Genomic DNA, 25,281 nt, shown 5'->3' with positions numbered 1-25,281 from the left:
ACATAAAAGGGAAATATTAAATTCGTAAAATAGATATCAGGTGTACGACAAAAAGGTCTGTTACATTAATGAGGAAACGTATTTTTACTCATGGAAAGAAGACTTCTTACTGTTCATTTAGTTATTACTTTTTTCTTCGTCTTACAGGGTTGGTCAACGTGACATGTGAACTTCCAAGTAACATAAATGATCTCCACATTGTAGCGTGATAAGAACATCTATCGGCAAGATGGCGAGGATCATCTGGATTTCTATTCTTATCATCATAGAGACATCTCTCCGAGCTGCTTCACAGACTGTCTCCATTTCGGATATCACCCACAATTCTGCCCTTCTTTCGTGGGACATCGCCGTTGAGGGCGCCACACTCCGGACATTCCGGATCAGCGTTGACTGTCGCCTCTGCGTCCCTTTTGAGGTCCCTGCGAACACCACCAGTACTCAACTCTCCGGACTCAAAGACAACACGCGCTTCCAAGCTTGCGTCACACCTTACACAGCCGCTATTGAGTTGGGCTCAGAGTGTGTTTCATTCAGAACCAGTTTATCGCCTGAAACAGTTGGGGCATTGTTTGTTGGTATTTTCCTCGTTGTGTCTTTCTTCGTGTTGGTCGCGATGGATTTATTATGCCGACGGCACCAAATTGAAGTGGAGGATGCCAAACAAAATGAACTCCTTGAACAAGGATGGCAGACCTTCAAGAGAAGTAGTACGGGGAGAGTCGCGAAGAAAGTGTCAAGGGCATCAGCTGCTCCCTTGGAACCTACTCGATCGGAGGACGATGCCTTTGATAATATTGGTGATGTCACTTTTGAAGAGGATTTACCTGAATGATCGACCAGTACAATCTTAAAAACAGGATTTCCCAAATGCTGAAAAAATAGACAATATATAAAAAAAATTATAAAGAAAAAGCTAAAAGACTTGGTGTGCATCATGGTCATGATTTTGTAAAGCTGCAAAGTAAGTTGGTTACCGACAGAAATATTTACCAAAGAATGTCTTAACGTTTACCAATGAATCGACTCTTCGAATTTCATAAAACACGATGTACTTTTTGGATCTGCATATCAAAGGTGCTTTGGTTTAATAATGAGGCTATCATCATTCCAAAAGGCATGATGACATTTCTTGTAGTAACCTTCGCCACTCTTAGTTTCATTCGGCAGTGGTAACTAATATTCTTTGGAAGTTTCCTTTAGACTTCGTGGAAGTCTAAATGCTACCACATCCATGACACCAGGACTGACACGAAAGTTTGATCCCACGCATGACTTCTCAGACACGAGCCAATTCAAAATCATTCAAACACGCCCTTTAAATCGATCAGGATGTTCAGATCATAATGATCATGATTAAAAGTGGTGTTTTTATCTCTCTCTCTCTCTCTCTCTCTCTCTCTCACTCTCTGACAAATGACACGGAGAGGGGCAGTTGAGAAAGCTCAGAGTACACTGACCCATGTCCGAAATCATTGAAACAACAATGAGCGATGTAATCAATTTATGTTTCATCCTTCTCTCCGAGCTTTCGAAGATACTTGTCAATGATATACCCGCATTTTTCAGAGGAACGAGTCGGGTTCTTGATGCTATTTCTTACTGAATTATTCATTCGCCGAGTAAACGCATTTAAACGATTTGTGGCGCTACCCCGTGAACCTGTCGGCCAGTATTGACAGGATATTAATGTCCGCCACAGAGAGAACTGGGGAACATTACATGAAGGGACAAAGTGTGTTTTATTCAACAGTTACCAGAACAACTGGGCTTCTCAGCCAATCAAAACCAAGGAAAGTTGTCAGATCTGACATGTCCTTGCCCGACGAAAAATGGTGAAGAAATGCTTTCCTAGTTCTTGTATCATGTGTATAGGCGAATAAAGGATTCCGTAAAGAGCGTCCAAACTAGACTACATGTGATGGACCTGACGGCTGCAAGACTTCTGAAAGACCACAGGTGTGACGATAGGATATTGATAGTTCTTCACAATCTTTCAGTGAACTTTGAATGATTTCTTAGGTCAATCTTGATTCGTCAGATTTCAGGAAATTATAGGTCTCTGGTATCCATGGAAACTACTAAATTTTGAAACGGTTCATGATAATTTTTCAGTCATCCACTAGAAAATTGGTCCTTCGATGAACCGTCCTTTACCTTAGTCTTTCAGTGATCTCTAAAGATGCAGTCATACCAACGAAACCGACTCCAAACCGACCGATGGTAAGTCATTGGAAATGACGTAGTAGATTTTGTTCGGTCTGGTGTCGGATTTGCAAATATGACCGTAGCATCACTTGGCTCCCAATGTTCTAACTAATGTTTAAATAATCCTTCGTGGAAGTTCGGCCACCTTTTTGAAGAAGGTTTTATTATAACCACTGGAAAATCATGGAAAACTTTTGAGACCTTTATGAAACTTGGAGAGAGAAAAATGGTATGAAGATTGCCGAGATAACACGACACTGTAACGGAAGATTCGATCAAAATAAACGATTGATTGTTAATCTTAGTCTATGGCAAACCATGTTAGAAATATTACAGTTGATTGTAAATCTGAATATAGTCCCTTTTCTTAAAGACCCATTAATCGCCTGAATGATCTCTTAAGATAAGTTGAAAGATTGCGATGGAACTGTTCTGTTCTTTCAGATATTTTGAGTGACATGGTCTTATAATGGTATATTTTCCCCCGAGTTCTTGATCAGTCTCACCAAGACATTAGATGACGATCTTATTTACAATTTGTAAGGTGATCTCTCTCTCAGTAATTTATTATTAACAATCGACTTAAGGGGCCAACTTTGCCATCCAATGGTAACTATCACAGTAACAATGGATAAAAATCAATCACAATCGAGGATTCCATGCAATTTACCATCGGATGGTAAAGTAAGTTTTGTGCATCAGGGTTCAGGTCGTGAAGACTATTGAGATATCTTGCCAATTTTGATCTCTCATTGGTCTCTAGGAGATTTGCTTTGTTAGGAAAAATATTCTAGTAGTGAAAGCTCTTAGTGAACCGAGGTGCCTGGTTAAGTTGTGTCAAAGAATATATATAATAACTTTTTCGTATTCAATTTGAATTTACATGTATTGCAATTGTTTTACCTTTTTGAATAAAAATTAATGCTTATGACAGTTGCAGTCTATTTTTTCTATTTGTGTTTGTGACAATACATTAATGAAACGAATATGATATATTATGAAATGATTAAGAACGATGAATAATGCGAGACAAATTTGTAATATTTTAAGGAAATGTGTTTAATTGGGAGGAGAGTGATTCAGATGGGCCTACACTGCAAAAACTTTTTGAAATTGTTAGGGATGACGACTTGAATTTTGCAATAGATAACTATATTTTGCAACAAAATTTCACAAACGCAATTATTTATCGGTTTCAATTCTGGCATGGCGACTAGCTGCAGTTTATAATTATTTTTTATCTATCGTGATGGAACATAATTTCTTCTTCTTCTCGTCACTATCTAGTCTCTCTCTCTCTCTTCATCTCCGCATTTACTTCTTCCATCAAATATACCATTTACATGATTATGAAAAAATATTAACATAAAAGTAATTCATCCAAATCACACCAAATTTACCATTTATGTACAACCCATGTATTTCCATATTCTGCTATGGTAACTCCATAACAGAAATTTCAATTCTTTATCAGTATAAAGTAAAGGAGTTATAATTATATTCCTGAAATACTATTTTCGAACATCCTTGATAGGATTCGAGGTAAAAATATGAAGAAAAATGTTTATATTTCTACGTGAAAGACAATTGATCGGTATTGTGTATTGAACTAGACCAAAAAAACATATATACCACACTTAACCCTGATAACAACAACAATAATAATCGCCAGAGTATAACAAACTAATCAATTCATTAAATATGAAGAAAGCTGGGGATGAAATAGATTTTGTTTGTTAAATTGTTTGTATTTCTTTCCATATAAAACGCAAACATGCATATTCAGAACTATCCATTAACACATAACATGGCGGATAGCGGATCGAGGCGGATCTTAAAGGCACTCGCGTAGTTCCGCTGTTCTTTCATGGGATCCTCCATTCATGTCATACACATGATAAAGGGCCCTGTGTTAGATTAAACTTTGAAAAAAATATCAAAGAAAATTGAAGTTTATTCAGATTTGGAATTATGCCATAACAAGATGGCTCTGTAAACACCTTCTCATTAGGCATTAAAAATTAATGAAATATAGACATCTTACATATTCTTTTTTTGTTTAAATACGTGTATATATATGCAATGATAAACGGCCGACACATTGTTCAGGAATGGAATCAAGATGACGTCAGTAAAGACGCGCGCAGGCGCACGCGCAGAATAGGAATATTCCATAAAGGTGTGTACTGTGTAGGCCTATTTAACTCTATGGAATATTCCAAGTGGAGAGGGGGTTCGTAAGAGTGAGGTTTCTCTTCTGGCTACAAACAATAAAATATGCCCTTCGCATTAATTACAATAATAATGAAAACCATAGTATACAATAACAGTCACCACAAATAATCATTATAATAATGATAAGTTTATTTACTAACTTAATACATACACGGTATGCAATGTACACCTTATGATTCAGTTATGCAAAGAATAACTATGAAATGAAATCTAGATTAATGTTCCCGTATTGGAATTCGCAGCATCATCAAATCATTAGTACGAGTTAAATCTACCACACACCTAAAATTCTACCCAAAGTGAAATGCATGTATCCTAGTACTTTTTAATAGGCCTATGAAATGTCATGAGAATAATCGTAATTATTGATTTAAAAAAGTATATCTACAATAAAACATTGTCCATGCAGTGAGCCACTTGTAGACAAAGACCGGTAATAGTTTACTGCTTTCGGTTTAAACTGTTATTGCTAATTGCTGCATGTGAGTAAACGAGCGGTGTAAAGGCTCTGCAATATTTATCTTTTTCAAAATGGTCTCCTCTTCAGATTTTTTTTGCTTTCAAAGGCTATTTCTTATTTGTTTAGGGTTTTTATGGGTGGGGTGTTTGCTGTTTGATTTTTAAAAAATCCATTCAGGAATGCCTGATTCTACGCCATTCCTACGCATTCCTGCCTGTATAGCGTTTATTTAGTCAGACTATACGCCTCATGAATATTCATGGCGACACGAACATTTAAGAAATAGCGTAATTTCCGACCCAATGAGTAGCTCGATTGGTGTGGCTCAATCAGTAAGCCAATCCTGCAGTCGAGTCTATTGATGCAGGTTCGAGTCTCGCCTAGAACGATTTTTCAAAGAGGTATTTAAATAAAAAATTGAGGTAAGACTCTAAAAGATACTAATATAAGTCCAAGATTTGTAGTCTAATTCAAAGCGTCCAAAACAGCCCTCTCGTGTCGGCTGCACAAGTAATGACGAAAAACAAGTCGCTGGCGAGCCTATACTCTATAGGCCTATCTCACTACGATAGTGCGGAAGATGGTGTTTTCATATTAGGAATACTGAGAACCTACGGGTGACCGGTTTTGAGGGATTTGCTTTTTTTCTTATATATATTTTTTAAATTAAATCTCAAACATGATCATTATAAGATACACCAACAACAAAATAAGCGACGTGCATGGCGTATGCGCGGTAGGATGCGCACTCCCCGTACACATCGGCGGTTGTTCCGTTGCGCGTGTGCACGCGTTCTCCTGGCTATCCCCGTAACATGCTGCGTATCGAATGACGTGCGGAATGTAGTTCTGCTCTTGCGTACCGTGGTACAGATGGGCCCAGGGACCGTGCGCGTAAATTGCTACGTCAGCACCCCCGTGTGGTTCGTAATTCAGTGGAGCTGTCGCATCTTGAATGAAATCTTTTGAATCTGAAAAAAAAATTAAGAAGAGTGAGTGTTACATGATATGCAAAAGACCCGGGGCAAAAGATAAGCTATATTTCGTGCATAAAATGTTCATATTGAATTCATATAATTGAGATCATAAATCATATAAATATTGTTAAAAATATGTTGCAAAGAGTTAACGTTCGCGCGCCAAACTTCGGCGCAGTTGCGCGGACGGCTGTCGACACCTTTGAAATAGCCCAGTCCTATTTGGATTAAACTTACTATAATTTGAATTGACGTGGTTTGGTCGTTCCCCGTTGTTGATATAGCTCTCTGCAAGACGAATTCCGCCTGGACCGCTGGCGTAAGATAATGTCAAGTAGGGTTTACCATCGGTGCCATTTCCCCAATCATCGTAACCTAAAGAGAACGTTGGTGAAAAATAGCACAAATAAATTCTATTGATCAATTGGCTGATAGATTTCCAATATCAATTGCAAATAATTTGCATGCACGATATCATCTGTCCATTTAATGCAATCATGTTAATGGAATAACAAGAAAAGGAGAAAGTATAGAAGAAAAAGAGAGAACAATAAACTGGGTAAATAGAAAGTATAGCAAAGAAAAATTAGGAAAACAAAATGAGAGCCCTGCAAATCCTTCAAACATCATCACTTGTTGATTGATTGATTGATTGATTGATTGATTGATTGATTGATTGATTGATTGATGGATGGATGGATGGATGGATTGGTTGATTGGTAGGTTGGTTGGTTGGTTGGTTGGTTGGTTGGTTGGTTGGTTGGTTGGTTGGTTGGTTGGTTGGTTGGTTGGTTGGTTGGTTGGTTGGTTGATTGATTGATTGATTGATTGATTGATTGATTGATTGATTGATTGATTGATTGATTGATTGATTGATTGATTGATTGATTGATTGATTGATTGATTGATTGATTAATCGAATTGATCGATTGATTGATTGATTGATTGATTGATTGATTGATTGATTGATTGATTGATTGATTGATTGATGGATGGATTTATTGATTGATTAATTGGTAGGTTGGTTGGTTGGTTGGTTTGTTGATTGATTTATTGATTGATTGATGGATGGATGGATGGATGGATGGATGGATGGATGGATTGATTGATTGATTGATTGGTAGGTTGGTTGGTTGGTTGATTTGTTGATTGATTGATTGATTGATTGATTTATTTATTTATTGATTGATTGATTGATTGATTTGGTTGTTTATTGATCACATATGGAAAAGTAGTCGCATTTGCTCCCGAGCAGCGACCGAACGCGCGTACGTGTACAGAAGCTATGGCACTCTAGATACGAAATTATGTTGTAATGGGGCCGAAATGTGAATTGATACAAAAGTAAAATTCCTACGAAGCTCGGTTGAGTGGAAATCTATTTTCTACACCTTTTTTTATGATAATACCAAATTTTAAAGAAATTAGAGATTCAGGCTCCACGGAATTGCTGTTTATAAAACACATGTTTGAGCTTCTCCCACACCAGATTTGCGTATTATTACACGTAAATTTCCCTGTTTGCACACGCTGTGTCGAGGTGGGACGGTCTGTCAAAGACTGTATCTCATGAACCAAACATCGTACGAAAGCCGGTTTCCCGCCAATCTGTGCAGAATATATTTCTCTACAATACATGTAAGAATGATGCTGATTGGTTAAAAATTGTCTACGGAAATAAAGAAAAACTAAGACCCCTTCATTTGTTCACCCAATCAGCCGTCAGTGCGATCTCTGCCCTCATTAGCATACCGGGTCATGACGTATCAAGACGTCTGAGTTTCATCATGGTGGATTTTACATGTAGCGCGGCCTGACATTCTCGGAAAATCAGATAACATTTGAGATTTACTTCGGGTATTTAGCTAAATTGGATTTTGATCTAGTGACATAAGACTGCAAAGAGTCTGAAACTTTCATTTATATGTATTGTTAAGAACAGAACGAGGAGAATTGTGCTTTTTTCTACAATGTCGGCTCAGGATCGCCCATTCTCATAACTGTACAAAGAGAGGTTGGATAGCACCATTTGTGTCTACGGGGGGATTCCAGCTTGACAGGACGTTCACATAACAATATGCAGAAACAACATAAACAACTTTTGTATTTACATGTAGATCTGCCCACTATAAAAAAAAAACGAAAGAAAATGCCATAAACATCAAGCCTACAGTGTTCTGTATGCATGTAGATTTTACGATAATTTACCCATTTTCCATAATGGACGCGTCCGTATCGTAGTTTCGTAAGCTGGCGTGCGCATTGGACCGGAGAGCTCATGAATAATTCATGAAGCGGGCGGCGTACGTCGGTGACCCGCGGAACCCGGTCATTTTGAGCAAATGCAAATTTCCACCCCAAACTTTTCCATATGTTTGTTTGGATAGCTGATCTTATGTTCCATGCTAAAAGGCCTATAGGGATAATGATGTCGATCCACAAGGAAAGGAAGACCTCTCATGATAATGAACGTGTGAAACGCACATTTTTCAATGACGTCGGATTTAGATTGCCCCCCCCCCCACACACACACACAATCAGAATAGCCTCGTGCTGTTCCCGATCATTCATTTATCAATCCATTAAGCAAACCACTAACCAAATATCGGATTCCCTCTGCTCGCATACCCGCCCATGGTAAAGGCATGTCCGTGATCCGCGGTTACCACAATGAGAGTATCGGCACTATCCGTCATCTCGACGGCTCTTTCAACAGCATCATGGAAGGCGATAGTATCGGTTAGTGCCTTGTATGCAACACTGTCATGATGTGCGTGATCGATCCGTCCACCTAACAAGGAAAAGATAAATGAATAGTATGTCGGGTTTTTTTTTTTAATTCAAACTACCAACTGAATTGATCACTATTATTGATATCAACAAACGAGACGTTTTAAAATACCGACATATAAGTCGGGACATTTCCAGTCAGCGCGCAAAACATGTCTCACCGAGGAACGATGTGACAGCAGCTGCGATAATTGGATTTTCTAACCTTTCTTACGAGTGTTGCAAAAGCTTGCGAATGTGAGAGTTACTACATCAAAATCAACCGTTACAACGTTCGATGTATGACTATGTATGCAAATGTTCGACGCACATTTTTTTCGAAGTAGGTCAATTATAAGAGTCATCGAAGAGGGGGTCATTCGTATAAACATGATAAAGAACAAGAAAAAGTGCATCTGTTTCCAAATGCCTTTTTCGAACCCCGGACTTTTATTGGTGCAGTCGGGCGCCTTAGACCACGGCACCACAGCTATTTGCCGACGATACGACATTAAGTATCGGATATATTTTCGACCCGGATATTCGGTCTCACGCAACTCCGGCTTAATGTCTCATACTTACCTTCTACCATAAGGAAGTATCCGTCTTCATCACGGTTGCTTAACAAGTTGATTGCAAATTCAGTCATCTCGACGATAGAGGGCTCCCCAGCCGTGTCATTCAATCTTTCAACCTCGTATCTCATATGACTTGGTTCAAACAGACCTAGTGTTAATTTAAATTTAAATAAAAAATATCATACATTGTCTATGTTCTTGAAGGCATTGTGCGTCGTTGATACGAAAACTCTCTATTAAAACAGCTCGTTATGCATGAAAAGTATATTGTGTTTGCATAATTATCTTACGTCTGAAAATTTATTGTACGTTTAATGGGGAATTAAACCCAAACATTGTTTTAGAGGAAAAAGAAAAGAAAGTTATGAATCTTTCAAAGTTGTAAATTTTGGGAATCAGCCTACCCATGGAGACTTCAAATCGGCCACATTTGTGATGTCATAGTGATGCAAGGCAAGGACTACTCTTCCACTCACTTCAATACATAACATGGCTAAAATGTCATTTTTGAGAAGTTTTACTTCAAATTATTTAGATTACTGCCCCAGGAAATTAGGTACTTATGAGAAAATCATAAAATTCTGATAACAAAGTACATAATTTACTGAATTTACACATTTGCCTACCCAGTTGCCAATTTGAAATTTACAGTCTTAGGGATCTCAATTTTAAAGCGGCCATAACGTTCGTATTGCTTGTCCGATTTCTTTCATACTTTCACCATTCTGTTTTTTTTCTTCTTATTTTTCTCTTTTACAACACAACATTTTATGACCAAGGTTGGATACCCCCTTAAAAACTTGAAGAAAAAAATCCTTGTCAATTCCGAAACAATGTTTATAACTCGGTTTCATGCTCACCCATGACGAACTCTGTTGACGTTGGATCTATTTGTTTGAAAGCAGTTTTATTCCACACGTAATGAGAAGGGAATGAAGCTTTATCCGATAGCCATTGATCGATCAAATTACGACCGTCTCTTCGGGAGCCTGTCGTGTTCTCGGCAGTGTACTCGGGGTCAAGGGTTGTATTGGGAAGGAAATTCGCGCGACCGCCACCAAGAATGACCTGGAAATTGAGAACAAAAATACGATAAATACGATCGATAGTCTTTTTTTTTCTTTCTTTTCCCCCTTCCACAGGGTTCTTTACTTTCAAAAAACCTAATAACACTGTATAAACATTTACATTTTTTTCAGACAAACAGTAAACATGTTATATACATAATTCATAATACATAGACCTGTGTAGTCAAACTGACTTAGTATACAATCAATAAGTTGTCACAGTCAAAGCAAATTTTTCAAGAAAAATAAGAAATCTGATACATATATCTAGGAAATAAATATTGGTAATAATTGTGTTTATTAACGTGACAGATTGCCAGCTTGTTCGAAAAAGTTTCTGAAACGAAACCATTTCTTTCTGAACTTATTTGCTCTGAAATTTGTTTCATATATATAATAAAACCATAATAAAACATTGTAGAAAATATAGGGAAGAGGAGTATAAGATTGCACAAATTAGAGAGGAATACCTTGGCAATACATTTCGAGAAATGGGAACAGGTTGATTTAGATTAACGAATGGATGCGTTTATTTCATTTTTATAATTACTTTTTTCCAAGTATGTACATGTATTAAACAATGTTTTGTAATATTAGTCTTGTTATTATGTAATTTTCAGTGTGATCAAATTATTTGCAATATTTATTTCGTATTGTAATGTTTTGTGATACATGTATGATATGTTTGATTATGAACATATTGAAATTAAAAAAAATTGTTTCATTTAATAATATAGTTTTAAAGCGGACATAATTGTGGTAAATGAAGGTAACTCTTTTCTCAATTTGGCTAAATATATCTCTTTTCTTACGATCATCATGATACAGTTAAGAGCATTATTATTTGTACCACAAAATCCAAACAATTTGTTTTCATTCATTAATACGATCACCTCTCGAGTATTTTGAAATATCCATGATTCTATTATCGACCATATTACATTAGAATGAGTACAAAGGCAAAATATATGCATAATTGTTTCATCATTATCAATACAAAAAGTACATTTCATATTTGCTACTATACAAAAATTCAACAGAGAATCTTTCATATACAATATTTTGTTTAAAATTTTAATTTGAAACCACCCTATATTTACATCCATTGTTGCCTGAAGAGGAATCAAACAAAAAGCAACCCAAAGTTCATCTGGAAAACCTAACAGACCTTTCCAGCTGACAAGAGCCTTACATTCTTCTACTTTAAAGTTTAAAAAAGAGCGATATTAATATAAAAGAGCAACCTACACGTATTTTCACAACAAGGTTCAAATATTCAGGAATGATTGGTTCAATAGATTTAGTAATTATATGTGAATCTGTGGGAAAACCAGACCTAATTGCGCCACAAAGACCGTAATATTGTAGAAAATTGGTTTGTATACCAAAATCACGTTGAAATTTAAAGAATGAAAAGAAGGTACCATCTGTTTTATAAGTATATCATTAACAAAATGTATTCCTCGTAAATCCCAAGACCTGAAATAGATTGTTTTTTATTTATTTTTATTCGAAGGTTATTACAGAGTGGTTGACAGGCTATGTCATCAATTAACAATTCAAGCAAGTCTGACCAAGCAAGTAAAACTTCTTTCCAAAAATAGATTGTAATTCGTGTCTGCCAATGTTCTATAATAATGTGAGCCCATGTACAAGTGAAGGTTGTGTGTTTGATTTAAGAAAACATTGAACATATGAAAAGTAAAACTGTTTTGAGAATCGTGCATGAAATCTTCATCGATTTAGCATGTATGAAAATATCTATCATTTTAACCCCGCCTTTATCATACAGTTGACACATTTACCTTCTACTTATTTTATCAGGTTTGTTTCCCCATATAAATGCATAAAATGAACGATTTATATATTTCATTATTGCCTGACTTGGTTCTGGAAGTGAGAGCAATAAATAATTTAATTTCGGTACCAACAAAGATTTTACTACAGTAATTCTTCCCATGAGACAATCTGACATCTCATTATTTCTTTATTTTTTTCAGTATAGTTATGGTCGACCATTTCTACTAGATTAACAGAAAAATCTATTCCCAAGTACCTAGAGTAGCCCTCTGATACCCAATTTAATTTATGCTCAGGAAGAAGTTGCTTTTTACAAAATCTATTTTTCCCTATCCATATTGCATAAGTTTTTGATATATTGACCTTGAGGCCCGACATTTTTTCAAAATTACCTAATATTTCAACTGTGAAAATTTTGTCGTCAGCATATTGTTGTAGTTTACTATATTTTCCTTCTACATGTAAACCAATAATATCATTGGAATGTATAACTGAAGTTGCTAATATTTCACAAGCAAGTATAAACAGATAGGGTGATAACGGATAGTTATTGATTATTCGTCAATTCCATGTATACCCTATAGTTCGTTTACCACAACATTATACATGATGATGGGGATGATGATGATGATTATTATTATTATTATGATAATGATGCGATGGTGATGATGATGATGGTGATGATGGTGATGATGGTGATGATAATGATGATGATGATGATGATGATGATGATGATGGTGATGATGGTGATGATGATGATGATGATGATGGTGATGATGATGATGATGATGATGATGATGATGGTGATGATGATGATGACGATGGTGATGGTGATGATGATGATGGTGATGGTGATGATGATGATGATGATGGTGATGATGATGATGATGATGATGATGGTGATGATGATGATGATGATGATGATGATGATGGTGATGGTGATGATGATGATGATGATGATGATGATGATGGTGATGATGGTGATGATGATGATGATGATGATGATGATGATGATGATGGTGATGATGATGATGATGATGATGATGATGGTGATGATGGTGATGATGATGATGATTGTGATGATGGTGATGATGATGATGATGATGATGGTGATGATGATGATGATGATGATGGTGATGATGATGATGATGATGATGATGGTGATGATGGTGATGGTGATGATGATGATGATGATGATGATGATGATGATGATGGTGATGGTGATGGTGATGATGATGATGATGGTGATGATGATGATAATAATAATTAGAGACTTGATTACGGTCATTATGACAATAACCATCATGATAATTAAAACAGAAACGAATATAATGATAATAAAGGTATTAAAATTTTATTATCAATAATTTAGAATATGGATAATAACAATATTGATGATAATAATAAGTGAATAAGATTCCATATACAAAATAAATAAAGTATTAAATTAAAATGTCAATTGGATATTTCGAAAATCGTTTTCGGTTTTGACACGTGAAATTCCATTGATTTTTTTTTTCGAAATTTAATTGCCTTTTAGGGTAAGATTATTTAGCTTATTTAAGAACAATTAGTGTATTCACATTAATAAAGTTGTTTTCTTCAACTAGCTGCCTAGCGATGTCGATACAGCCATCATCAGCCTCCTCATCGGGCACCTGTCCGTCATACTCCCAGTCTCTTTCCGGTGAGTGAGCGTACGCGGCCGCTGGGGTCGCATGGGTTATGCGAGTAGTGGTGATTAAACCGGTTGCCTTACCTTTAAAATGACAAGAGAAATAGTTTTTTTGTGGCCCGTTTCATAAAACATGTTATGATAATAAATTTAGAATAACAGTTAAAAGCTACTTAAATCCTTCAGTCTAATTGGCTGATTGAAATTTTTGTTATAGAAAATGTGCATTTGAAACGGGACCCTGATCAGTGGCGAAACAGGCGGGGATGGGCAGGAGGACAAGCTGCCCCCCGACGGATTTCATCGGGAAAATAAAACACGGGAAAAGAAGAAAAGAGAGAAAGGGAAAGGGAAAGAAAAAAGGGGGCGAAGAGAAACATGAAAAGAATGGGAAAGAAAGAAAGAACATAAATAGGGGAAATTGAAGGAAAGCGGGAAAAGAAAGGAAAGAAGAATGTGAGGAAGTATAAAATATCCTAAAATACTATACCGGTAATACATTTACATGATTAGCAAGAAAAGGATATAAAATCAAAAGATATGACTCATTGGCACGGGCACACTAGCGTACCTACGGGGGGGGGGCAGGGGGGCAGTCTGCCCCCCCTGACGAGCCACAACCCATGCAAAGGACGTATTCCTGCCCCCCTGACGAGCTTGAAATACCTTTTTTGCCCCCCCCCCCCCTGACGAGCTTGAAGACCTTTATTGCCTCCCTGGCTAGCTTGAAGACCTTTTTTTTTTTTTTTGCTTGTCAATTTTTTTCTGGTACGAAATCCATTATTTGTGATTGAAGACCATTTTTTTTTTTTTGCTTGTCAAATTTTTTGGCGGACGGTTTTGCCCCCCATGTGGAAAATCCTAGGTATATACGCCACTGCACGGGCAGGAATGGCGGGAAAAACAGGAGAAACAAGAGGCAAAAAGAAACGGGAAGTGAAGGTATATAGAGCCAAAAGCTAAATTGGAAAATAATGATAATAATAATAATAATAATAACATGAAAATAATAATAATAATAATAGTAATAATAATAATAAGAGTATTTCTAAATCGCCAAATCCACATTGATTATGTGCTCAAGGCGCTGAGAAAAGGAATTAAGAAAAATTACACGGAGCAGGAAGAGACAGGGATAAAAGAAACACAGTCATGACAATGAAAGGAAACTACTGGAAGGCAATTTTAAACAAATGGGTTTTTAGAGCAATTTTGAAACAATCGATGTTTGATATACTACGAATGGAATATGGCAAATGATTCCACAGGGTTTGTCCAGCATGTGCAAAGACCGACCCCCCCCCCCATGATTTCTTGGATATAGGAACTGCAAGCAATTTTGAATCAGAAGATCTTAAAGAATATGAAGAAAATGGACAAGAAAAAAAGAGAAAAACTTAATAACACGACCGGGCTGCCGAGGATTGAAAAATATAGAGAAAGGGAAGAACGATGGATGGCGTCTATTACAATTAGCTTGCTAAATTTTATGCAATAATGGTCACAATCAGGACAAAGAAAAATACTTAGGCAAGGGTTAGCCAAGGGCTAGTTATATCCCCCTTATATCATGTATATTATGTTCTAACCTAAGTAAAGCTTTAAACTGGCTAGATTTACCGTACAAAGCCTCTTAATGTTACTTTGGCTAAATTTCCAAAGCTACTATCACATAATTAGAATTTAATTTCAAAATCATTTTAAAAGGCAAATTCTTTCTGGCGCGACTTTTTTTCATATTTGCTATGTTGTGCTGCCTCAAAATAATTCATTAATATCCGCAACTGAGTTGAAGTTAATATGTGTTGTGTATGTTCCCGCGATTTGATTTAAAAAGTGGCCATCTCCAATGTTGAAAAATATCACGAGATTCCAGGGGCTCCGTCCCAGACCAGTGGCGGCACCAAGGGGGGGGGCACGGGGGGCATTTGCTCCCAGTGAGTTGGACCCCTTCCCGCGAAATTTTGACAAACAAAAAATGCATAGTAAATGTTGTCATAAGCATCCTACTAAAGCTGCAAAGTGCTCGAAAACCACTTTTTCGTTCTTTAAATTTTCTCATCCATTCACTGTTAGCTCCCAACAACTATTGTTGTCACTAATATAAATCTGTCAGGTCATTATATAAAATTCAAAATGTCGCTCGCGCTACGCGCTCGCAGTAACTGTTGACTGAGATAAGTAAATTATCTGTTCACATGGGGCTTAAAAATCCGATGTTCAAGTCAAAATATGCTTCTCGCGATTAGAGTTTTCATTATTCTTGTTAGCAAGATACACATCCTGCGTTTTCATGATTTTCATAAATCAAAAATTTCAGCTCGCGCTACGCGCTCGCATCAATTGTTTTATTAGATAGCCATCCAGTTCATGATTACAAAAAGTGCTTAGAACGTCCAGTTTTCATCTCAGGATATCAAAGATTTTCAGCTCGCGCTTCGAGTTCGCATTACTTATTTGGTGATCTTCATGACCCAATGCAAACAGCTAGCCCTTAACAGGTCCCTTTTCAAGTCAGTAGGGTCTACATTTAAAAAAAAATAGCTCGCACTTCTCGCTCTATTTCGAGAAATATGCAAAATATTTTTGTGTTGCCCCTCCTAACGTTATTTTGCCTGCGCCGCCATTGCCCCGGGCCCGATCCTCATAGCACTGGCCCCCGAAAGTTCTACAACCAAGAACCAAAAAAAAAGATGAAAGGAAAGGAAGATGTAGGATATGATGTTATTTTCTGAATACCATGTCAAAATCAATCTCAAAGTTAGATTCTCATGAAAAGGTGATTTTTTTTCTCGTACGCTTCGCTCGCTCGAAACTTATATTATTAAGCAACTTTTTGCTGCGCGCGCCATGCTGTGCCCTTTCTTTTTTTGTTTTGTATTTATCACGCATCGGGTTTCGCCCTATAAAAAATCCTGTTCATACCATATGACCGGGAAATTTTTGGCTCCCCCCCCCCCCCCCCCCCGTCACCGACCCGTTACGCCCCTGACCCTGATCCATACACATGGCTGTAATATTACTGAGAGAGTATTTTTCCCAGGATAATGTTCTTTGCAATCTTCGGAATCTAGTTGTTTATATCATAGACTGGGTTGTACTACTGGGAGGTTCCGTAGGGGCGATTCCCCGCCCCATGATTTTCCAAGGAGTGGAAAGGGGAAGGTAAAGACAGTATAAAAAGAGAGGTCTTGGACGTTTAACTCTATTTAAAATGAAAAGATGACGTCACATTTAGGTCCTATGTGATCGGCTACCCCCCTCCCCCCCCCCCCGCCCTTATCAAAGTACCAAGGCGCCGCATTTTTAATAGATCGGAATAATCCTGAACTTCCCCGTTCTTGTTTTTATTACCACCATTCACTCCAGTAACGTCACAATGAAATTAATGGCTATCATGCCTTATGGATAATTAACCGATTGAATTTCTAGTTTAGGTTCTTCCAAGGAAAATCTCGAATCACGCGGTGCAGCGTTTTAGTAAAGTTCGGATCAATTCATTAACAAGTTCATCTTTTTCGTTCCCATTAGTTTGTTGCGAAAGAGATTGCATTTGTATGTTACGATTATATTCTGGCACGTGAGACTTGATAAAGTCAACATGGTAACATGTAATTGTTTTCATCAACTTGAGTACTTACATGTGATAATTACTATGATGCTAAAGAAAATATGTAGGTAAAGGGTCAAATGTAAAACCGTCAATGTCGTTCTTGCCACCAGTAGTAATAGAAAAATATAATGATAAAACAGATGTTTGTTGCAATAATTCATTCCCAGCCGAAGGTGAAACGTATCTGTAACAAATGTTCACATGGAAACATTCATTTAAAAAAAAAAGGAAATGTTAAATCAACAATTGAAAGGTTGGGGGAGTGACAACCTTTTCTAAAGGTTATATCCAACCTTACATGAAGGCGAATCCAACATTTTAAGTGTTGGGTTGAACAATTTAAAGTGGAGAAATAAGTGTTTGGTTACGCAAAAGTATAGCCTTAAGAACGGACACACCGAAGGTTTTCGACATGCACTCATTTAATAAAATGCAACGTTTAGAAAAGGTTGTCATTCCTCCAACTTTTGAAATGTTGATTTCAAATTTTATTTCTTCGAGTGTTCATTATCATACACGGTAATGCCGTCTATACCCACTTGGTCTACAGACTGTTGGTATACGCATAGTCTAATACCACACGGGCTAAACCCATTTGGTCTACTATACATTTGGTGTTATTACCGTTTGGTCTTCAAACCTTGGTCTAATACCCACTTATTCTAACTTTAGCCAAAATCTCAGATGGTCTAATTTTCACTTCGTCTAATAATTGTTGCGGTATTTGTCAAATTTAGATTCATAAACAGGTCAGCTAAGCATAATAGACCTAGAGCAAGTGGATATGAGACGTTGTGAGAAAAATCATCGCACCATATTCCCCAAATAATAATAATCGTTGTGGTGGCTCAGTTGGAAGAGCGTCCGTCTCCCAACCGGGAGGTCGGGAGTTCAAACCCTGTCCGCGTCAGAACAAAAGACGTAAACAGATGGGAGTTGCTGCTACCCTGTTTGGCGTTCAAGGGATAAAGAGCTACGTCGATCTGGCGCTGCATAGTTGCTGCCGGGCCCACGATTAATTAGGCAAAATGAATTTTCGGAATGTTTATATTCTCAGTCTTCTATTTCGAACAATAAAAAATATGGATTTTCAAATATTTATGTAAAATTTAAACAAATAGTCAACAAATTAATTTAAACAAAATCACGATTTGTAATGACTGATACAAGGTCTTGACCTTGACTGTCGAGTTCAGAAAGCATTCGAGCCATTAGAATCTGTATATAGCTTACCTGCTCGGTTCGCTTGAACGAGAATAGAGTCCACCTCGCTCCCAGCAACGGACGCACAATTTCCTCTTTCGGCCCCGTCATCGATTCCAACTGTTCCGGCTTTAGCCTTCACGCCGCACAAGAATGCAGTCGCAGTCCCGGCCGAGTCCGCAATCTGTTGATCCGTATTGTATGTCTGGACGAGTTTGAGATGAAGTAAAATCAATACAATAAATAAGTTTAAAGCGTTATCAGGGAGCTTAACTACCATTCGTGATTGTAGCTTCATGTTAGCTCAAAGAGCAACAGGGTCCTGGGAACGATTTTTTGGCTGGGGGTGCTGAAGTAGGCCTAAATACAGGGGCGGATCCAGCTTTCGCCAATAAGGGGGGGGGGGGCGAACAAAAATTTCACCCATATTTTCCCCGATCGGCCACTCAAAGATGATTTCTGTTTGTTTCTTCGTAACAATCACTTCTTTGCTTTATTGTTATAAAACATAGTAATGTCATAAGCCATATTTAAATAGTGTGAGCGCGAGCTATTTTTTTGTTGAAATTTCATGTATCTTGTCCTGAAAATCGAACATTCTGGGCAATGTTTGTGATCCTGAACAAAATGTGTATATAACTGATCGAAAAGGGACTTGTTGACGACTGTTTGTAGTTAGCCATAAAGCAATACATATTCAATAATCAAATAAAGTGATCGCAAAGCTCGAGCTGAAAATATTTGATATTCCTGTCTGCAAAAGGGTCAATTTAAGCACTAATTCAAGCACTATGTAGGAAAATTGAGAAGTGGATATAATAATAATAATAATAATATGCGACATTTATATAGCGCTTAATACAAATGTTTCTAAGCGCTGCATACTATTACCCCCGGCTTTAGCACGGCTATCCTGATCGGGCGCATAGAGCATTCAAGGAATTCTTCCTACCGGGTACCCATTTACTACACTTCGGTCGAGAGTGGAAAATGTAGATAAATGCCTTGTCAAAGGACGCTAGTGCTTTGGTGGGATTTGAACCCCGAACCTTGTGGTTCACAGTCCGGAGACTTATCCACTGAGCCACAACACCTCTAGGGATATTATGGATCGCTCTTAATAAATGATGTGAGCGCGAAGCGCAAGCTAATGTTTTCATTTTGATCTAGGACCTGGACATTCTAAGGGCAATTTGTCATCATATGAAAATGATGACTTTCTTCAATTCCTCTTCCTAAGCGCGAGATATTCCATTCTGAAAAAGGACAACTTAATTATAAGGAATTCATGAAAATTTAACTTTTGTATATATTAATCTAATAAGCCTAATTACAGCTCGAAATTTGTTGATATTAATTCCTGAAAACTGGACATTTTAAGCACTTTTGTAATTATGAATAGGATGCATGTTAATATATATTTAACAAATTAATGAGAGCGCAAATTGCGATGTCATGAAAAGGGGATTTTAAGTAGTTTGTTATATAATTGCTTATTATTACAGAGGGAATTATTGAGAAATACATTACTCACCAATCAAAATGTGAGTGCGCAGCGCTGGCTGATAGGTTTTGACAATCAAACCTGAAAAGGGATATTTTGAGGACTTTATGGAATACACGAACAGAATAGATACCTGACAAATCAAATAACGCGAGTGCGCAGTGCTAGCTCAAAATGTTGATACTGAGACAATAAAACGGACATTTTACAAAGCACTTTTTGAAAATCAATTTATAAATCAAACAAAATAAATGAAAGCTCGATGTCGGAGCTGAAACTTTATATAGTGACATGAAAGGTTTTTCATTTTAATTTCCAAGTCGTCCCCTCACCTTATTTCATTCACTCTTTTTCATCCTCTTCTTTTCTCCTCTCTTTTCCCTTTCTTTTTTTTTTTTTCAAATGCCTCCCCCCCCCTTTTTTTTTTTGCTCCGCCAATGTAAATTTGACAAGCAAAAAATGGTTTCACTACAAAATGAAGGTCATTTTGGTGCCAAGAAATTTGGTGAGCCAAAAAAAGGGTTTCAACACAAGATGTTGGTCATTTTCCATACATTTCTCTTATGTGACACACCAACCAAAATTCCAGGGGGTGCTGCCTATGGAAAATAATACACGCAGCACCCCCTGGGACCTCAGCACCCCCGCTTTCCAGGTCCATGAAGAGCAATGAAAGACCACTCGATACCCCCCCCCCCCCCTTCCCCGCACACAGTTGGACGCTACAACACACTGTATACTTGGTTCTCATGACATTATTCAGAAAAAACACCGATGGTCCTGTAAAGAGGACGAGGAGTGAATCTTCTATGGAAACACATGTGAAAAGTATTCAATTGCTCATTTGCGTTCCCACTATTCTTTCTCCGAAGTCTCTCAACGACCGACATAAATCGCAAGCTGGCTGACTGTTAATTGGAAGATGGACACTGATGGAACTACGGATTCCAATCCCCGGTAGAACTATGTGGATTTGTAAAATAGGTCCCGGGAACCTCAAAGATTCTTCCACTAATAGTGAAAGAACACAAACAGTGCAGTGACTCCTCTTATATAATGTAATGAAACGCAAGGCCAGGTTTGGCAATTCTGACCCACGGTATTCCTCAACAACACTATTGATACGTCAAAGACTATCTCACCTTTGACAGGGCCACATGGGGAAAGGTATCCCAGATCAGAGAACCCTCCTCACCAGTCTCTCCATTGAGCTGACCCTGAAGGATGCGGGAGGCCGTCGAGGTCGTGATGTCCATCCCATCTCCCAGGAAGAAGATGACATTTTTCGCGATGCCTCGGTTCTGTTCGCGATTCAGGGCATTCCGGAGTGTTGTCTGGGCTTGGTTATTCCAGAATGCAGCTTCTGCAGTCATTAGATGGGAAATATTTTGTTGATACCATTGATAGAAAAGAGAGGACTACTCGTGACATGCGTGTAGAAACTTGCAAGACTTCCAACTTACATGGATTTCATGAAAAATTAATAATGTCGATCATGTGAGTGTCAACATTGATTGAGAAGTTTAGGCCAAGCGAAGATTGAAGTCAATGTATTATTGGCCTGGTTCCTAACATTTAAAACCAGGCCAATAATACAGTACATTGACTTCAATGGGGGTAATTATGTATTCATGAGGTCATATCTCAGGCCCCCGTGGACCGATTCGCACCAAAATTTGGTAGTGGATGTATTTCATCATGCTCTACCAAAATATATCAAAACTGCTGAAATGCCAAATTTGAAAATTGATGACGTCACACTTCGATACTCTATATATAATATGTATTGTTCATTTTGATTGCGCTTTTGTCTGTTTGCAAATGGATCGGACCTTTACGTTTTAAGGAATGTGGCATAAGGGGTATCTACAAAATATGAATAATTCTTAGTTTAATCATATGACTCTCCCTACCTCATTTTCGATATGTGCTGTGGCTCAGTGAATAAATCTCAGGACTTTGAGTCACAAGGTGCGGGGTTCAAACCCCACCGCATCACTCGCGTCCTTTGGCAAGGCACTCTCCACCAAAGTGTAGTAAAGGTAGGAAAGAATTCCGTGAATGATCGTGCGTCCGATCAGGGTAGCCGTGCCAAAGCCGAGGTAATGGTATGCAGCGTTTAGAAACATTTGTATTAAGCGCTATATAAATGTTGCGTATTTTTATTATTAATAATAACATAAATATATATGTTTTAAGACAAGAGGTGTGTCTGGGGATAGTAATCATTGTCCACATGGTATTAGGTCTATATTTCCTTTTCCCCATTACTTTCACATTTAACCCCCAAAACATCTATCGCAATATAGCTAATATTTGTCAGTGTACCGTTACCATCTCCCAGCGTCTTCCCGCATCCAAAACAAACTGAGTTCATTTAATATGACATATACTAATTTCAACAGACACTGATTAGTGCGCAATCTAGCTCTTTAAAGTATTTTTAACTATGAATAGCCAATTGTGACAACAATTTCTAACATTATAAGTTCAAGTTTCAGCTCATTTGACACTTAAATCATTCATAATTGTCATTAAGAAAACTAAAGTTTTTCAGCACAATATTTTTATTGATCTATATATATATATATGAAGAAAGAGTACAAAAATTACACTTAACATATAAGAATATTAAAATGTTCATAAAATTCGAGGGCCTCGGCTTCCAATAATTTAGCGGAGAGTTATAACATGGTCATCTGTACATGCTGAATACAGCTAAGCTTTTTGAATGCATATAAAAAAATTCTTATGCGACAATCATGTTGCTTCAATCTGCATACTTGTCTAGTATACGCACAAGTGCACTTTAACCGTGTTAACGAGGGCAAAATAAGGCCAAATTAGAAGAGTTAATGACTTTCGGTTTCTAGTGACAGGAAATACAACCAGAAGGAAATGTTTGGACATTTATATCACACTGCTTTCAAGAAATGAAACTGGTTAAACATAAACAGGACGCAATAGTGAACATCAAGAACAAACCTGGCGCCCGTTTCCTAAAACTTGTTACAAAAAAAATTGCGATACCAGTTGAAAGCTACTGAAATCATTGAATCTGATTGGCTAATAGTCAACTTGATATTGAAATTGTCATATTTTTCATCATAACGATTCTGTATTAAACGGGACCCACGTCCGCTAATGTGCGTTTGGGAACTGCTGCCCCCCCCCCCCCCCCCACACACACACACGGCTTCCAATCTCCCAAAATGAACTTAGCTGGTATTCTTTTTTATCGAATCATTGTATTTGGACACTTCGCTAAAGTGGAAGTAGACTCAAGTAGAATAGCTGATCGGTTGGATATTTCATGTTTTGGGAAAAAAATTTCACAAAGACTCAAAATGATTATCCTTTCGGCCCTCTCTCTCTCTCTCTCTCTCTCACACACATACACACTTGGAAAATATTACTCTCTACCACGTTTGTGTGTGGGGAGGGTAAATTGTACATACAATCACTCAAAATCATATCATATTTCTTCCTCTTCATATATAACATGTGAAAACAATACATAACATGAAATCATTAACATAATTGATTCAGAATTTGTACATAAACATTTTAACTTGATTATTCCAAAAGTAAACTTAGAGTCTATCAATACACATTTCTTTGACAATTCATATTCACAAAGGAAATAGTAATACAGAACAGAATCTTCTAAAAATATCTATGAATAGAATTATCGAAAAACGCAAACACACCATAGATAAATCCCAAGTTGAACATTATTTTCTTTTCATTTACAATTTTAATAAATCAAAATAATTCAAAGAAGTTATAATAAAAACATAAAAACAAATAAAACATCAAAAAATAGTCACACACTCAGCCATGCTTCAACCCCCCCCCCCCAAAAAAAAAAAAACGACGCATAATAAGAATACATAAGGAAAAGAAGGAGAGAAAGGAAAAATAATAAAATCAAATAGTACATTATTAGTAGTATTATGTTATTTCGAATGGCATATCATATCAGTTTGGAATCGGTTTCATTGATGTGACGTAGCAATACCTTGGCTCGGGATCCTTAACTTACCTTGAGCTGTGGCTAGATTTAGAATAGCGGAAAGGAAAAGTAGAAGCACCCGATATGGAGTCATGGTCGCCGCAGGTCCACCGGGAAAGAATACAGGAAGAACAGTACTGTATGAAGCTCAATATTGAACCTGATTGAAACAGTCCCTGAGTTTCAATTCGATGATCTTTCTCTCAAATGAAATGAAGTGCATCAGGTGTTCGGATAAAAAGGAGCTTTGAATATTTAGATCAGATTGTAGATTGCTCAGTCTTAATCCAAATGTAGCTCGTTAAGTTTCATCAGAAGCGCGCCAGATATCTTTGGTTTCGCTCTGATCACCCTTCATCATATAGGTTTCAGGCCTATGTGCGATATCGCATGGATTTTGTAAGAGGCTTGGTGTCAACAGTTTGTTTTGTAGGCCTATATTGTTGTTGATAATTTCTATTATAATAATGCAAGTCATATGTCTTCTGCTTGTAAAGGGGGATTTGGCTCATCAATAGAGATGAGGTAGTTCAGCTAATCATGAACTTATAATGTAATATTCACCTGTATTTATTCATTCACCTGTCTTTATTCTTTAGATGTGATTTAATATGCCCTCTCTCCAAATTTTAAAGGACAAGTCCACCCCGACAAAAGTTGATTTGAATAAAAAGAGAAAAATCCAACATGCATAACACTGAAAATTCCATCAAAGTCGGATGTGAAATAAGAAAATTATGACATTTTTAAATTTCGCTTAATTTCACAACACACATCCCGGATGGTATGCAAATTAGGGAACTGATGACATCACTCACTCACTATTTCTTTTGTATTTCATTATATGAAATATTAAATATTCTAATTCTCTCCTCATTATCCTGTGAAACAAAGTTTTATTTCTCCCTGAACATGTGGAATTACCATTGTTTAACATTTTATGGTTCAGTCAAGTTGGTACTTATTGTCAAATCTGTAAAAATTGAAATATTGTATAATTCAAACAATAAAAAACAAAAGAAAAAGTGAGTGAGTGACATCATCGATTCTCGCATTTGCATGTGACTAAATCGTGCATGTAACTATTTTGTGGAAAATAAGCGAAACTTAAAAATGTCATAACTTTCTTATTTTACATCCGATTTTCAGCATTATGCTTGTCTGATTTTTCCCTATT

The 25,281-nt window shown here is 37.1% G+C and overlaps 2 protein-coding genes across 2 annotated transcripts; one reads left to right on the top strand and one right to left on the bottom strand.

The window, feature by feature from the left end:
- Positions 1 to 190: 190 nt before the first annotated feature.
- On the top strand, positions 191 to 3,141 carry LOC129276250 (uncharacterized; the record flags this gene model as incomplete). Its single annotated transcript, XM_064109752.1, has 1 exon — positions 191 to 3,141. A coding segment is annotated over one exon (645 nt), but the record flags the coding sequence as incomplete, so codon positions are not given.
- Positions 1,381 to 24,567, bottom strand: LOC129275873 (alkaline phosphatase-like). Its single transcript, XM_064109346.1, has 9 exons — positions 24,135 to 24,567; positions 21,232 to 21,452; positions 18,616 to 18,790; positions 13,678 to 13,853; positions 10,088 to 10,295; positions 9,232 to 9,375; positions 8,480 to 8,671; positions 6,118 to 6,255; positions 1,381 to 5,874 (listed from the first exon to the last, which is right to left on the bottom strand). Exons 1-9 carry the CDS (start codon positions 24,196 to 24,198, stop codon positions 5,570 to 5,572), a joined length of 1,623 nt encoding a protein of 540 aa, XP_063965416.1. The 5' UTR covers positions 24,199 to 24,567; the 3' UTR covers positions 1,381 to 5,569.
- Between the last annotated feature and the right edge of the window lie 714 nt (positions 24,568 to 25,281).

The sequence above is a fragment of the Lytechinus pictus genome, chromosome 14 (genome assembly GCF_037042905.1).
Source record: "Lytechinus pictus isolate F3 Inbred chromosome 14, Lp3.0, whole genome shotgun sequence".
NCBI lineage: Eukaryota > Metazoa > Echinodermata > Echinoidea > Temnopleuroida > Toxopneustidae > Lytechinus > Lytechinus pictus.
Note: the sequence above shows the minus strand (reverse complement) of the source record. Positions and strands in the feature narration are given on the sequence as shown.

Bases quoted from the DNA above. Each gene is read 5' to 3' on its own strand.
- LOC129275873 (XM_064109346.1), bottom strand. From the start codon at position 24,198: ATGACTCCATATCGGGTGCTTCTACTTTTCCTTTCCGCTATTCTAAAT. The intron at 21,453-24,134 runs GTAAGTTAAGGA...TAATGACTGCAG, and splicing joins AAATCTAGCCACAGCTCAAG to AAGCTGCATTCTGGAATAAC. The intron at 8,672-9,231 runs GTAAGTATGAGA...TTTCCTTGTTAG, and splicing joins ATACTTCCTTATGGTAGAAG to GTGGACGGATCGATCACGCA.